This window comes from Emiliania huxleyi (assembly GCF_000372725.1).
Source record: "Emiliania huxleyi CCMP1516 unplaced genomic scaffold EMIHUscaffold_28, whole genome shotgun sequence".
Classification (NCBI taxonomy): Eukaryota; Haptophyta; order Isochrysidales; family Noelaerhabdaceae; genus Emiliania; species Emiliania huxleyi.
In genome coordinates, this window is record NW_005199926.1 from 131149 (window position 1) to 147641 (window position 16493).

Sequence of the window (16493 nt, forward strand, 5' to 3'; positions counted from 1 at the left end):
GCCTGGAAAACCCCGGGTATACCTGGAAAATACCCTGCGACCGCCTGGGTATCGTGCCGATTTCCTCAATTTTGCGTCAGATTTTGCCCAGGCCAGCTCTCAGACTCAGGGAAACTCGCGAGTTTCCAGAATGGAGCACCAAACACCCTCTGTTTTCCCTGGAAATTTCCGGAAACGCAAAGTGCTGGGGACCCTCTGTTTTCCTTTTTGTTTGCCGGAAAAGCTTGTGCAGGCCAACGAGCGACATTTGACGACGTACTCGAGTAGGTAGGAGATGTGACGACCAAAACGATCTTGGGAGCCAGCCAGGGTGAGACAACAGGTCGGGGTGCCACACGGGGCACACCACAGGCGCATTCTAGAAGGGGAAAGGAAAAACGGGGAATGAAGGGGCCCCGCCACGAGGAGTGCGTTTTGGGGATGCAGAGCGTGCAAGGCGCCCAGGGATAAGGCCGCAAAAGAGGCGCGCGAGGCAAGGAGGAGAATCGGGGAACGGAGAGACTGGGACGATTGGACACAAGAAGACAGTGAGCCACCACCCAGGCGTCGTTGGCGCACCTAGGGGGATTTTTGAAGACCAACAAGAAATCACGACTCTCACAGAGACTTGGGCTCGGCAGCTTGTTAGCCCTCAGCCGAAGCTGGGGCCGGTCCCGTAGCCGAGACGCGAGAGAGCCCGCGCCGATGAGTTCGACGCGGTCGGGCTTCTTCGCACCTACTGAGCGGCAAATGCGCTAGAAATAAAGAAGCCCCCCCCCCCCCCTGCCCCCCCCTCACACAACGGAAGCACACACAGCTCCATACGACCCCCGATGCTCTGATACAGGTGATGGGCGGCGCTGTCTCTCAAGATGGAAGCAGGAAGCTTCCATCCCGGCGGTGGTTCGAATCCACACGAGCCGAAGGTGAGGGGGTAGGTTTGCCTGAGGACTGAAGCTCACCCATTGAGGAAGTGAGAACTGCTCGGCTCACCCTGATCATGCTGAACAAGCTCGTCTTGTAGCTCGATCGGTCACACCGCCATCGCCGTCGGGGAGAGGGGGGACGACACTGATCGACCCTATCCGGTGCTCAAGTGCTCAAGAGGCGCGTTACTTCATGCGGAAGCTGACAAACACACGGCGAGGGCGACAGCAAGAGTCGAAGACGCAGGAGAGGTGACGAGTGAACTACAGGTAGTGGGGAAGGCAGCCTCGATCGCCATACAGACAATGGGTGCGAAACAACGACAAGACCAAGGGCACAAGGCACGGGCAGAGGAGCGAGAGAAGAATAGGGTGAATAAAGCGCCTGTTCACCGCATGGAGGGTGAGCCACGCTGAACGTACTGAACGTAGAGCCGAACGGGAGGAAGCCAGGAAGACGAACCAGAGGAGGGCGACACACCTGTGGTAATCCCGTCGTCAGCTGTAACGATGCACCCGAAGGGGACCCCAGCGCCAGCGTCATCTGTGGAGGTACAAGTGTTCGAAGAGAGAGTGGACCTGAGCAACGATATGACTTGGCGGCAAATGATCGCACAGTGGGCGTCAGAAGAGTCGTCCTTGCGCGAGGAGAGCTCGATAAACTCGAGGGGCCAAAATATGCCGCGAGGAGGGCAGAGCTGCGACGAAAGGCGAGAGAAGAAGCGAGAGCAAGGGATCGGCAGGCGGCGGCGCCGTCGCAGAACGAGGCAGAGGGGAGCGACGCGACAGAGGAAGAAGCGACAAGAGAGAGAACGAAGAGAGTGGGACGACCGCGAGGTGGCACGAAGGTTGCAGCGAGAATCGGCGAGAGACTGCGAAGAGGGATAGGAAGAGGCGGACGCCCAAGGGTGGGCGACGGCTAGCGCATCACACCCCTCTCCTTAAAATCCCTGTGTGGTGGCGGCGTGCCGTCCTCCCATCCCTCCCTTGGGTTGTCTGTTTTCTTTGTGCACGGAGCTAAGTGCATCGCCGTTCTTAGCGGAGTCGCTTAGGCGGCTCCGGTGGTGTGCCTGTGATTGTGCTAGCACGCGCCAGTTCGCACCTGTGTCGAGCCTGTCCGCTGTGAGAGAGTGGTGTCGTGTTTAAATTCTTTCTTTTCTTTAGGATTTTGGAATCCAATGTACCTACCTGGGCCGCCCAGCCTTTGACGTTGAACGGGCGAACTGGCGAACTGGTTCATGAACTGGTTCGGTGAACTCGCGGTTCGTTCGGTTTCGGAGTTCGCTCTGGACGCATCCCCTTGGTCCGCTGCATCGGTTCGGTCGTTTGCCCTTGGGTGCCCGAACCCTCGAACTAGTTCGTGAACTCAGCCTTTTCTTTTCTCCTCCCCCCCGACCCGCTTCACACCCGCAGGGCGAGGAAACCAGGGAAGTTCGTCTGTGAACTGCGAACGAACCACGAACGAACCGCAATATTTATTTTTGGCTATGCAGGCCTGTATAGTCCCTGGTCGCCTAAGTAGAGGCCTAGTACGCCTGGACGCCTCGGGGAGCCCCCGTCTCCCCCATTCTACTCGCCAGTCAGCACGCACGGCGCCCAGGCACCACAGGGCGGCCCTGCTCACAGCGCACCGGCACCGGTAGTCGCGCCGTAGTCCGCTAGATTGCAGACGTGTCGCGGACCATCAGAACTGTGGTGTATATGGGCACCTGAGATTGAGGGCCAGACCGCGTCCGCACGTGCGCACGTGGCGCAGTTGCGCGAGTTCGTTCGTTCAGCGCGGCTCGTGGCTGAACTGCACGCCGAACGAACGGACTTTTACCCGTTCGGGTTTCCTTTTTCCTAAGTTCGAACGGAGTTCACGAACGTTCGTTCGTTTCCGCACTTCGCGCCTTCCGCAGCCGGCGCGGTCCGTTCAGTCTCGAGGTTCGGGCTGGGCCCCGCCGGCTGCGTTCGTTCGAGTTCGAAGTTCACGAAATCCGCGCGAACGTCAAAGGCTGGAGGGCGGGGCGCTTTTGTTTTTCTTTTTGCATTAAAGAAATTCTGGCGAGTCGAGGCCCCGCCAAACCAGGGTACCCTCTCCATTGGGGCTCTGCTCCCTCGCGGGTCTCGAAGGAAGGGGGGTAAGCCCTACTCCAAGAGACCTCGAGAGAAAAAAACACAATCTCTACTCGCTCGAAATGACGGAGTCGAACAACCTGCCGTCTGCCCTGCTCCCTCGCTCGCCTCCGCTCTCCTCGCGCCGTGCTCGCCGTGCGCGCGAGCGGCTCCGCCACACCATAGTGCACGTGATTGCTGCGGCCAGGCTGGAGCGTGCCCGAGCGGAAGGCGCAGAGCCGCCGCCGCCACCGCGCCTGCAGCTCGCACGAGAGTACGTCCGCTTCCTGCTTCCCAAGGGCGAGGACGGCGACCTCCTCCCGCTCCGGTGCGCCGAGTCGCGGTTCGCGGGCCATGTGGGCGCCGGCGTCGCAACCTACATGCAGTTCGTGCGGCTGACGTGCCAGATGTTTGCCATCGCGACGGTTCTCGCAGCGCCGCAGTTTGCCGCAAACTTCTCCGGCAGCCGGCTCGGCCTGGCGTGGCCCTTCGCGGCCGCGGGCCGCTGCGCGAGCGCCTACGCCACCGCCGCGCAGAGCGGCCAGCTGGCGCAGCTCATCGCTCGCGTGACGGCGCCTCTGGCGTGGCTGCTGTACGCGAGCATGCTCGGCAACGCCAACCTCGACGCCGACCTCGGCGGTGAGGGCGGCGAGGGCGGCGGCGGCGAGGGCGGCGGCGGCGAGGGCGGCGGCCGGTGGGTCGGCGAGGCGCACTTGTGGGGCGAGCTGGCCCTCTCCTCCTTCTTTTGCCTCTACACGTACCACCTCTACCGCCGCCACCGCGCCGCGCTCGCCCGCATCGAGGGCGAGGCGGCCGCGGGGGCGCGCGCGTCCGACTACGCCGTCACCGTGTCCGGCCTGCCCGCCAGCGGTGTCTCGCCGCGCGGCCTGCGCGCGCACTTCGCGTTCTTCGGCGCCGCTCCCGTGCGAAGGGTTCCGCGCGCCGCCGGAGACTCGCGCATCGCATCCCGTCGGACGGGTCTACTAGGCGAGGTCGCGTCGGTCGCAATCTCGAGCAACAACCAGCGGTACGTCGCCGCGCTGCTCGAGCTGCAGCGGCTGCGGCGCGAGTGGACGCACGCCAAAACACGAGCAGTCGGCGAGTGCTTCCCTGAGCCTTCCGGCGGCTCTGCCGCAGGCGCGAGTGGCGCCGCACGCACGAGGAGTTCGCGCGCAACGCCGCCGCTCTCTCCCTCGCGGAGCCGCACACACTGCTCCGCTCGATGGAGGCCGCCGCGGCGCGGCACCAGAGGCGCGCCTTCCCGCGCCGGGTCGAGGCAGAGGCAGCGGCTGCACAGAGAGCCCGGCTTCACGCATCAGGCGCGCCATCCTGCAGCGGCTCGAGCGGCTGCTCCGCAAGATGCTCACGTGCGGCGTGCGGCTCCGCGCGGCGGCGGCGGCGCCCGCCTCGTGCACAGGCCACGCCTTCGTCACCTTCGTGCACGCCGCCTCCGCAGCCCGATGCGCGCGCCACTTTGGCCGGATCCGAAGGCGAGGGTGTCGCCGAGAGATCGCCGAGATGTGGCCACGGTGGCCGGGTTCTTTAGGCGGGGTGCTCCGGCACGCCACACCACGCGTCGGCAGTCTTTTCAGCCATCCTTCGGCCATCCCTTGAGCCATCCTTCCGGCCATCCCTTATCCCCTCCCTTTGGCCCTCCCTCCGCCACCCGGCCGGTCCGCAGGCACGCTCGCCAGCACGGCCTCGCGAGTGGCGAGGCTCGGCGATCGGCGTCCGGCGCGCTGCTGCGAGGAGCATCGCCCACACCCCACGCTCGGCGTGCGTAGGTTGCGGTGGACTTCCGGATGGCGTACTGGCGCGGCGCAGCCAAGCTCGAGGTGAGGCGGGCGCCCGAGCCGTCGGACGTCATTTGGGAGAACCTCGGCGCGACGGGGGCGCAGGCGCCGTCGCCGTCGCTCCGGGAGGGAGGCGTGGCGGGCCGTGTGGCGGAGTGGTGTGTGAGGGCTGGCGCCGGCTGCTGCAGGCGCTCTCGTGGAGGCTGCGGACGAGCCTGCTGCTGCTCGCTCTCTCCCTCGGCTCGACCAGCCTGATTGTGCTCGCAAACACGTACGCCGTCTACCACTCAGCGGGCGTGCCCGCCGCGGCGTGGAGGTCACGCCGGTGAGTCTGAGCGCCTCATCCAAGCCAGCCCGTGTGGGTCCACAGGCGTGCTCACCACGCTGTGGACGACGACGCTCATCATCGCCTCCAACGTGGTCATCTTTGCCCTCACGCCCGTGCTCTCCCTCCGCTTCGACCGGCACCATCACCGCTCGTCGCAACACGTGCGCGTGATGCGTCGAGACGCGCGCGCCGGCACCTCGGCTCAGCTCGGCGCTTCTCGGCTAGGTACACATGCTGCTCAAGATGTGCTTCTTCCAGTGCTTCAACACCATCGCCGCCGCCTCGACCTTCTTCTTCGTCCTCTGGCCCACTGCGGAGCCGTCGGGCCCGCACTGCCCCCTCCCCGCCGAGAAGGCCCTCCCCCCCGGCCTCTCCTGCGCCGACGGGACCGGCTGGAGCGCGGGCAAGCCGCGGCTGACGTGCGTGCTGCACTGGTACACCTCGGGCGCCGTGGCGCTGCTCAACGCGCTGCTCGGCGACTTGTTTGCCATCCTGCTCCTCGTGGAGCTCGGCATGCACGGCGGGCCCGACAAGCTCGCGAGCAGGCACGTCCTAGACACCTCCTAGACACCTCCTAGACACCTCCTAGACACCCCCTAGCGACAAGCTCGCGAGCAGGCACGTCGTCGCGCGGCTGGCGCGCACGCAGGCCGAGATGAACGCGGCGTACAGCCTCGACGCCGAGCTGTACCTCCCCTTCCGGTACAATCTCGTGCTCAAGGTGGCACTGCTCGCGATGGCCTTCTCGCCCGCCCTGCCGCTCCTCCTCCCCTTCGCCGCCCTCTTCCTCGGCCTCAACTACGCCGTCGACCGGTGCAGCTCCGATCCGCGCGCTCAAGCCGCCGCTCACCCTCACCCTCGCGCTCGCCCTCGCCCTCGCCCTAGATATAACCTGCTCCGCGTGCTCAAGCCGCCGCCGCGCACGTCCGACCTCGCCGTCACCACGTCGGTGCTCTACATCCTCCCGATCGCCTGCTGCCTGCACATCTTCTACGCCCTCTTCTTCTACTCCAAGCAGGCGGCCGAGCCTGTGATACCGAGCCAGTGATACGAGCCAGTGACACGAGCCACTGCGTGACTAGTGAAGCCGGGGAGGGGCGGCAGGCAGACCTCTCCTCTCCTCCTCCGCGCAGGCGGGCGCCGACCCGACCTCCCTCCTCTACCTCGCGCTCCTCCTCCTCGGTGGCGGCGTGCCACGGCGCATCTGACCAAATGGGCCCATCTGACCGGTTCCGTTGCCTTCCTGTAGGCGGCATCGTGCTGTGGCGCATTTCGGTCGCCATCGCCAGGCCGGAGCCGGAGCCGGAGGGGGGGGGCGCGGGCGCGCCGCCCGAGGGACGGGACCCGGGCCGACCGGACGGTCGGCCGCGCTGCTTGTCGCGCCCGAGCCCTGTGGTGGGCGGGCAGCTCTCGCGGCAGCACATCCCGCACATCATGGCGCGCGGGACGGCCACGCGCGCCGTGCCCCCGTGCACCACGCCGGCGCGCGCCGAGCTGCGGCTGGCGGCCGCGCCGCCGCCCGCCGCTGCTGAGGTCGCGGCCGATGACGGCGACACGGTCTGGGCGCGGCTGGACGAGATTGGGCAGGTCTACCTGCCGCCCCTCACCACCGCGCTTCTCACCTCGAGCTGGCTCGATCACGAGCGGCCGGCCGCGGCGGCGGAGATGGTGGAGCGTACGCCGCCGCGGGCGGCCAACGCGGACGACGCGCCGGGGACGCAGCCGTTCTGCAGCTTGGAGGAACCGGGCGACGCGGGCGCCGTAGAGGAGGGAAGGAGGACTACCTAGAGGACTACTAGTGTGGAAGCCTTGAAGCCACTCCACTCTGATCTCTGTCATCCCCCGATCCTCTCCGTCGCCTTAAGTTGCCGCATGCCAACACGCAACAGTCGATTGTGCGTTTTCGTGTGGGGAGCCTGACTGTTTTTAATGGAGGGACCAGTGTGGCATCTCTTGTGCGACTCACATACACATTGTTCATTGTACACAGTGCTATGATATGACCATCAAAGAAAGAGGTCAATCCCAGAGTCATGGTCCATGAAGGCTTCTGGTCGGCCTGTGGTTGCGCACGCCACCGACCCCATTCGACATCCCGCGGTATAAGCAGCGCGCGCCCGCCTCGCTATACCGGTCGATGGTGCTCAGCTGCGCGCAATACTCTCCGTCACGCTCGCAGAAGCCCGTGTCGACGACGAACGGCAGTCCGTTTGCCCTGGCATGGCATGGCCGAGAGTCACCGGCGATGGGGCATTGAGGCAGGGTGGTGGCTCAGGGTGGTGGCTCGCTGCGTGACTCGCCTGCTCGAGTGGTAGACGGCACACGGATGCGTGTAGAAGCCCGCCGGATCGTTGGCGGCCGAGGTGTTGAGGTAGCATCGCGCGTCGCTGTCGGTCAGGTCGACGCGCCCCTACATTGGGGAGGCGGGCTCAGCTCACAAGGCCTCGTGGGCCGAATCAACCATCATGCGCGCACCTCGTCGTAGTTCGGCGTCGCGTCGCGCGTATAATGATAGTGGTGCACCCGCACGTGCAGGCACGCGTTGCGCACCTGTTTCACAGTAGCGCGTGTGAAGAGGGAAGCCTTTTGTAGACACGGCGCGTGTTCGGACGGTGAACCCTGACGCCGGCGCGCTCGAGACCGCATCGCGCGCGCGCCTCGGCGCCTGCCCGGTTGGGCGGAGTGTCGAAGAAACGGCTGAACTCACGTAGTTTCGCAACTGCCAGCGGTGGCCGAAAGACGAATGCGTCCCAGCTCACCTGAAGGGTGGGGGCAGGGCTGAGGGAAGGGGAGACGAGGGCGATGAGTGGCGCTGGATTTGTTGCACCCGCGCATGCATCGATGGGCCTTCCACATCTCGGCTACACTACATCTTGTGCCTCGATGGGACTGCTGCAGCGTTGCTTCTTGAAGAGCTGCTCCACCCGGCTGCGCGGCGGGATGGTGAGCCCGCCCGTGGTCATCGTGTACTGGCTAGACATTCGTCGCCACCGCGCAGCCGCAGCGCCGTCCGGCGCCGCGCCCCCTCCACCCGACGCCGCAGAGGCGGCAGCGCCAGTGGGCGCGACGCTGGCGGCGCTGTTGGTGCAAAAGTCGCACAACTCACTGTTGCAGCCGGGCACGGAACTGCAGTCTCCGCGCTTCCCCCAACGGATGTTATAGCACGTGGCGCAGGTCACTCCACCTCCGCCGCTAGCGATGGGCGCTGTCTGCATATGTCTGCTCCGCTCGGCGGCGATAGAGGCGGCGGTGGCAGCGGCGGGGGTGACGGCGGCGGGGGCAGCAGCGGACACAGCGGCCGTAGCCGCAGCCGGAGCTACAGCTGGGTCGTGGCTGTTGCCTTTCCTGGCCGGCACGCCTTGAGGTGCTGCTGCTGCTGTGGTGGCTGCGGCGGCGCCAGCCACCTCTGCCTTCCACGGCCTTCCCGCCATCGCCTCCGCAGCGGCGGCGCCAATGCCGCGATGCCTGCGTATTCGTGATGCCGCTTCGCTCGCAAGCGGCGCGCGCTCCTCGCCTGCCTCCATTGCTGCGACGGGCTGCGCGAATCCTGCGGTGAAGTCTCGCGATGGCTTTTGGGTCCACGTTGCCGAGGGGTCGCCGGCCGCACTCTCTGGCTCGCGATCGCCTGAGGGGGCAAGCCAGAGACGTGTCCTGGACGTGCCCATGATCCCTTACGGGCCGGCTCGCGCTCACCGTTGACGGTGAGGACCCACGCTCGCTCCTCATCGAAGCCGAGGGCCGAGAGCATGTGGATCGTCTCATCAAAGACCAGGTCGGCGTGCGCCACGATGACGTGCGTACCTGCAGGAGAGGGAGAGTGCTGGCGGTTGAGGCCTTTCGCAGCATCGTGGACCGGCATTGCCCTGTGGGCTGCTGCTGCTACAGCTTGAGCAGCTGCGCACCCGCGGGGCGGCCATGTCTCGACTGCACTCCGATACACCTCGGCTACACATCTCGGCTACTTCTCGTCACTATCACGCGCCAGCGAAGTTGCCATCGGGCTGCTGCGAGGCGTACGTAAAGAGATCGATATAGCGCAGCTGTGTGGACTCCCGATCAATGCATGAGAGCTTGGGCGTGCCGCCCAGCGTGGCCAGCTCCTGCAGCCGTTGCCTCCACGGCGCGTTCGCCTCGATCCGTCCGCGGAACTGCGCACAGCCGTCGCCCGGCCGCTGCTCGTACAGCACCCACACCTCCGCCAAATCCCTCCCGAGCAAATTGGAGCGGATGGCTCCCTCAATCTCGGCGTAGCGCGCCGTGGAAGTGGGGCCGCGTGGGTCACGAGCAAAGTGGGAGAGGAGGAGGGTGTAGCTCGGCACGCGCGGGGTGTTGGCTGCGACAGCCTGCAATGTCGCCTCCACGTTCGCCGCCACGCGCGCCATCGTGCCATCGTACCACCAACGCATGGCACGCGCGCGCTCATCAAGCTCGGCGGGGCGGCTGGCGAGGTCCTCCATTGCGGCGATTGCTTGCGAGACCTAACGTAAGGTGAGGCCGGGTAACGGTCTGCACCTGGCGTAGGGCAAGGGCTTGCGCTGCGAGACCTCGTCGACGACGAGGAATGGCACGTCCGCGAAGACGGCGAGGTCGCACTTGGCGACGGAAGCGTCGATGTCAGAGCGCGAGAGGACGGGAATTGACCCTGCCTCGGCGGCCTCGTACCAGCGGAAGCACTCGAGCGTGTTGCCGCGCGGGGAGAGCGTGAACGAGCTCGAGAGGAGCACCTAGGGTCAGGGCCAGGGTCAGATCGGGGTCAAGAGTCAGATTCGGGGTCAGGGTCAAAGGGTTTGGGGCCGAGTCTAAGGGTGTGCATGGGCAAGAGCGCGAAGGAGCACCTTGCGGTACTCGGAGTATGACATCGGGTTGGCAGAGACGGTGGAGATGCCGACCGGCCCCTCGACCCCACGTCCACGGCCGCGGCACTGCCAGAATGTCGACGCGAAGCGGTCGCCGCGCTGTTCGTGCGGCATCCACTCCTTAGCCTCAAACACAAAGGCACAGCGCGTGGAGAGCCAGCCAACCGCCGTATCGAGCCAGGCGCGGCGCGACGGGTGCGTGTTGGCGGAGGCAACAAGGTTGAAGAGGTAGGGCCGCTTCGACGCGGGCACCGTGAGCGCCTCGGACGCCGTCGTGATGGGCATGCGCATGTGAGGCGAAAGCGGCAGGAACGTGGCGCTATCGGATCGCGTCGGGTACTGAATCAGCTCGGCATTCGTTCGCGCCGCCTCTTCGAATGGTCCGCTATCGCCGCACCTGGCCAAGGGGGGACGGGTGGGGTTGGCAGTGGCTTGGACAAGGGCGAGGCGGAGGGGCGTTCGCACTTCTCGCTCGAGAAGACCGTCGCAACGCGCCGATTCCACGTGTGACTGCGCGCGATTGTCGCCGGCTTGCGGACGGCGAAGTGCCTGGTGCCGTTGAATCGCGGCGGCGACGTCGCCAGAAGGCGGACTGCGACGTTGCAGTCTAGCGGCCCCGGATGTTCGGGTGAGTGTATGTAGTACTCGACGCGCCCCGACCCGTAGGTCTCGGCGCGGCTTCCTTGTCCCGTTGCGAGGGCGCTGATGCTACCACGCTGACTGATAAAGAAGGACAGGCGCGAGTCGTGCGGCACGCAGACCTGCAGCAGACGACATGCAACGGCTCGTCGTGGGCGTAAAGCCGTACTGCGTGCGGAACCGTGCCGCCCTCACGTATCGTGGCTGGGGAGCGCGAGCTCAAGAGGGACTGGGGCAAGGGTGCTCGTGATAGCCCAGAAGTCATCAGAGATACGAGGATGTGTCTCTGGAGCGGCTCGCGGACCCGCAGCGTGCACTCCCAACTCAGCTCCAGGAGGCTGACGGGGTCGCTAGAGGGGTCGCCAGAGACCGCGCCCCGCACCGCCTGGATAACACCGCGGATCCTCTCCCCGACCCGGAAGTCGTCGCTCGACGACGGGATGGTCGGGTTGCCCTGGGGAGGGTTGGGGTCGGGAAGGTGATGGATGCTGGCGGTGGAGCGTTGTCTGCGCTTGGCCCCACGCGGGCAGTAGTGGCTTTACAGGTGGCCCTTCTGCGTGCAAACCGCCGGCGGCGTCCGGCTGCGGTCGAATAGTGGCAGCTTTGGGAGTCTTGCGGGGTCCATCGCACCTCGGCCTTGCGTAGTGCCATCACCGAATCGGTCAGGTTGCGTGCGGCCAATTTTCGTCCGTGATCGGAGAGGGGAGTGAGTTCATAGAGGAAGCGCGCAATGCGATGCGCCGTCTCCATCGGCGCGGAGCGAAGGTCGTTGGACCGTAGGTTGAGCACCCGATGGGATCCCCGCTGCAGCGAGATGATGCGTGCGTGAGTGGATTTGTGTGTGGTTGGTGGGCGCGGGAAAGCAGGCGGTGGGAGGTGGGCGGGGTCGTGGACGGCTTAGCAGGGGGTGCTGTGGGCAGCAAGGTGCCTGCCACATGCCATAGTGTGCGAGCTGCGCTCGCAGAAACTCCTCCAGGGGCCTGCGGCGGGGTAAAGCGCGGCCTCTAAGGCCCTGTAGTCGCGTGCTACGCGCGCGCTCTCTCCCTCCTTGCGTGCTCGAGGCAGGGGCGGGTGGGTGCCTCTGCTCAGCCTCCACCCACTTGAGTGCAATCCACGACGCCATCAGCTCCGGTAGACAGCGGCGCGTCTGGAAGACGAGTGTGCGGTCGCAGAGCGAGGCGAGCCGGTCGCTAAACTCGTGCGACTTGTAGATGACGACACTCGAAGGCTGGAGTAGCGTCCAAGACGCACGCTGCCGCGAAATGTAGTCGGCGACGCCCGCCGCCGACCACGTCTCGTTGACGACGTGGTATTGGAGCGCCCAATAGCCAAAATCGAGGAATGGCACGCCATTTGCATTGAGTACTGCGATGACCAGCTTGTGCAGCGTCGTGGTCGAGCTGCGCTGTAGCCCCGCAATGACTATTGCAGTGTGGCAACGTCCCGCGCGAGGTGCCGGAAGATAGCCCTCGCGGTCTCTAGCCTCAATCGGCCGGCTGTCGACGGCTGGGAGGCGTCTGTCCAGTTCCACCGCCCAAGCCTGCGCCGCGGCCGCGGCTGCGGCGAGCAGCCGTACCCATCCTGCCATGCAAACAAGAACTGTCCTCCCGACGCGCTAACCGGCGAGAACGCAAACTCCTTTAGGCAAAACTTGTGATAGAAATGTGGGCTTGAAGGCGATTTGGCATAACATTGGCCCGAAAAATCTTCTTTTCTCTTCCGTACATTCGGCAAACATTGGCTGCAAGCAACGCGGGTTCCGTGGTCAACGGGCGTGCGACCACACCACCGGCCAAGGCTACGTCAAGTCGCAGCGTGGCCACTACCACGACGGGATCTTCTGCAAGCGAAACAAGTTCAACCTGCTTCTTCACGAGACATTCGGCGGTGGCTTCTCAACGCCAGCAGTTGCAAAGATCAACCGCCTTGCGCGCAAGGCTCAACGCTCGGGCGTTGACCGCACCGCGTACCCTCCCCACTCCCGCCTCTCGTTTGTGTCACACCACGCGGAACGCATCTCCATCGTTCGGTGAAGGGGGTGAACCGCGCCATCCTCGATCGCCGTGAAAGCTCGCTTCCAAGCTCTCACGCCGCGCGTAGGGCCCTTAGGGGCCTAGAGAACACAACCCCCTCTCCCTCTTCTCCCAGTAAGCTAAAAGTGCACATACACTGAAAATGTCTCACAGTCCCGGAGCAGACGACGTCCGTCCAATCATGTGACACACATATGGCGACCGTGACGGACTCTCCTTCAGAGCTTGTTGCGGCACAGCCTACAAATCGCGACAAGCTGCATAGAGTCGGCGGACAGACAGAAGACGAGAGGGTGGCATGGCCTCCGCTGGCCCAGGGGACTTACGTTTATGCCGGTCGCATGTCCGCCATCCGGTCCAGTGACGTCCTCTACGGCCCCCTGACTGGAGAGTGTTTTACGTGCGTGCTGAAACGGGTGCAGGTGTTTAGCACTGACCTCGCTGAACCAACACCTTACTCGGCACAGCAACTCTCTCCGCCATGAAAATAACCGCCTGTCACGGGCTCACGGCGACCACACTTCCTCCGCTGAAGCCAACCGCACGCTGTAAGCTGACATCCCGCCCTCTGCTCCCCCGCGTTCCATTTAGGGCCTCGTGTATCCAGTCGTGCACGTCACCTCGAAACCGCAGCGCATGACAGACAGTGACATCTTCGACCTTGTTCACTTCCTTGAGCGGTGCCTGAGCGCGGCGAAACCTTGCGGATTCCTGCACGATCTTCGCCACATCTCGGCGGTCTCGTCGCGGCAGCAGGTGCGCCGCCTCCGCGACATCCACGACAGCTTGCGACGGGAGACTCCACAACATGCCTTCCGCAGGTGAGGGCGCTCGTGTCGTTCGTGGCTCGGAACAAGCGGACGATGGACACGCACTTGCTGTGCACAGCTGTCGTGGTCGGCTCGCCGCTGCTACGCTACGTCGTGAACGGGCTATTTACGCTGTTCCGCCCCTCACAGCCCGCCTCGCTTTTTGGTAGCCTCGAGGAGGCAATCGCCTTTCTTGGTCGGCACATTTCGCCCGGGGCGGTCGCGGCGCCGGCAGCACCCAGCGCGTAGTTCAGAGCGGGCGCACGTGTTTCAAGTCTCCCCAGATGTACACCGTGTGCGTGTACGCATCATAGGGGCTGCCTGCCGCGGCTGGGTGCGACGGGGAAATAAATTTGAAGGTCAGTCAGCGCGTGCCGCGAGGGACGAACGAGGGCCGCGACGGCGGCTCAAGCGGGAGGGAGCGGAGACAGTGGGCAGCGAGCGAAGTGGTGAGACTGATGATGCTCCTTCGACTTAGGGAGCGGTTCAGCTGCTGGGCGGGCTTCAGGGTGGTGCTAACGCGAAAGGGAATCGACGCGATGTGTAAAGCATAAAGAAGAGGAGAAAGAAGAGGACGGACATCAGTGATGACGAAAAACAGAAGCTAGCGCAGACGAGAGAGGGCAGACCCGGGGACTGGGGAGCCGGAGCAGACGGCATCGGCCGCCGAGGGAACGTTGGGAAGAGGCACGAGGAGGGCGGCGACCTCAACCGACTATGGAGGACCCGTCACCAGACGACGCAGGGCAGACGACGGTGAGGCGGAGCAGACGTTCAGGGCGAGACGAGGGAGGGAGCAGGACGTTGCGGAGATCAGCAGGAGGATGTACGAAAAGATTAGGAGCAGCAGGGACCCGAGGGACCATGTGGAAGACGGCTAGTGCTAGTCCCCCACCGGGAGGACGACCCCTGCTAGTCGCCGACCACTCGCACAAAGCGAGGTCTCGTGCAGTCTCGAAGACTTGGCATATTAGTCGGGCCGGGCCGCGAGGCCTCTATGACGGACCCGCTGCAGGTCCCAAGGTCGCGCTACCGGCCCACATCGCCCTCGAGCCTCTCCTTTGTCAACCTGAGCAAGATCGGAGGCGCCTACAAGATGTACCTCCGAGGAGGCATTGAGTACCGAGTGAGCGATTTGGTTCACGGCTACCTACATCGGCTCGGTGAGAGGTAGAGTCAGCCGTGGGATATCGTAAAATTCCTGCGCGCGCTGTGGTTCTCTGCGTATGCTTCCCATGCCACTGGGACACGTCCGGCAGGCGTCAATGTAACCAGCGCCTTCTGCTCCCTCTGGCCCGACTCAATTGGCTGCTTATACACGCGTATGGCACGGCGAGTCAATGACCACGAGGCCTTCCTCATCGCCCTGCGACGCAAGGCTGCCGCCCGGCCAGACCTCTGCCCGGCTGCTACGGCACTTGTGGTGCACCTGCGGCTCGGAGGTGCGGATTTGGGAGCCGGAGCTCGAACTAGTCCTGGGCCACGGTTGTGATAATCTCAGCCGTACCACACCCCACACGCCCGACTCTGCATGGATGCCCGAGGAGTGTGAACATTGCCTGTTCACGCCTCGAGCATCAACAGACACGCTCGACTGGGACCGCACCGACTGCCCGAGGAGCATCGCGCGCGGCACCTCGTGCCGCTTCTTGCACCCTGCCGCGGCGTATCGTCGCCTTCGCCTCCCGAGAGGGGTCGACCACGCCGTGCTGGACCGCAGCCCAGATGCTGGATGCGCCTGCACCTTAGCTATCACGCGAGCATACACGTACCAAGTGTGTGTGGTGCAATGTGCACACGCGTGACGTTCGTATTTGTAGCCGTTGTATCACACTCACGTCTGGTATCCCTCTGCAGGTCGGCGACCCGTTCTACCGCTCAAAGGCTGTCCCCCACACGGGCCAGCGAAGCCTTGCCTACCTGGGGGACGTACGGCAGGTCGAAAGGGAGGATACCTAACTGAGCACGAGCAGTTCTGTGACAAGGCTGACTGCGAGTAGGCCCTACGTGAGCGCGTGCCGGTGCGGAGCGAGCGGATCGGCGCGCCCGTCGACGACGACATCATCTTCCTCTCTCGTGCGCGCTTTCTGCTGCCCAGCAGCAATTCTGGCTTCACGAGGCTGGTCGCGCTGGCAGTCCGCAGAGCAAACGGCACTGTTCTTGCACTGTAACCGCAAAAACAGCGTCTGGCTACAAAGCTACACTCTGTAGCTGTACGTGGCGTCGTCGGTCGTGGCCAAGCCCCCCATGCCCCAAGGGCAAGAGGCCCAAGCGCAAGCCGCACGACGCGCACATGATACATAACCCCGGCTTTCTGTCGTTGTCACATTAAAAACACAGAGACTGCACATATAGAGCCGTATGCGACCGCACGAAGACGACAAAGAGCCGGGGCAGGCGACAGAGGGGGTGTACAGCTAGGAGACGGATGCGGGATGGCACACCACCACCAGGACACAGACGAGCTCGGGAGCTAGACAGTCGGCCGCGCGAGTTGGGTGTGGTGGCAAGGTAGAGGCACCGTGGGCTCGTCCTCGAGGCTCACTACTCCGGAGGGTGTGGCTCCTGCGACTGCGACTGGGGCTGCGAGGCCCGCTCCTCGACCTGGTCCTGGTTGGTCTCGATGAAGTCCCACAGGAAGCCCTCGAGGTCCTCCGAGTTGATCGAGTCCATCTCGGACCCCACGCCGGAGGTCGTCCGCTGCACGGCGAGGACCTGAGGGCCACACGCCAGGGGGTGGGGGCGGAGGGCGCGGCCGGAAGGGAGAGGGGCGAGGGGAGGGGCGAGGAAGGGGGGGGGGGGGGTTAGAGGGCGGGTGGTCGAGGGTACCGCCGGTGTGGGGGGGGGGGGGGGGGGGGGAATTTTTACCCTTGCTTGGCGCCCCGCCCGTCAGGGCTTGGGAGCCCACAAATTTTATGCCCCCCCCCTGCAAAGGGTCCGGGGACCCCTTAGGCGGCCAAGGCATTTCGGGGGGCTCTTGGGGGGACCTCCGCCCCGGGTCTCGGCTAAATCTTTTCCTGCAGGGGGTCCCCG

General features: G+C 64.8%; 1 protein-coding gene across 1 annotated transcript; it reads left to right on the forward strand.

The window, feature by feature from the left end:
• Positions 1 to 6471: 6471 nt before the first annotated feature.
• On the forward strand, positions 6472 to 7127 carry EMIHUDRAFT_354530 (hypothetical protein). The gene is given in 2 exon segments (XM_005776295.1): positions 6472 to 6978; positions 6992 to 7127. The coding sequence occupies 1 exon segment, from the start codon at positions 6558 to 6560 to the stop codon at positions 6909 to 6911; it is 354 nt and encodes a 117-aa protein (XP_005776352.1). The 5' UTR covers positions 6472 to 6557; the 3' UTR covers positions 6912 to 6978; positions 6992 to 7127.
• Positions 7128 to 16493: the final 9366 nt, after the last annotated feature.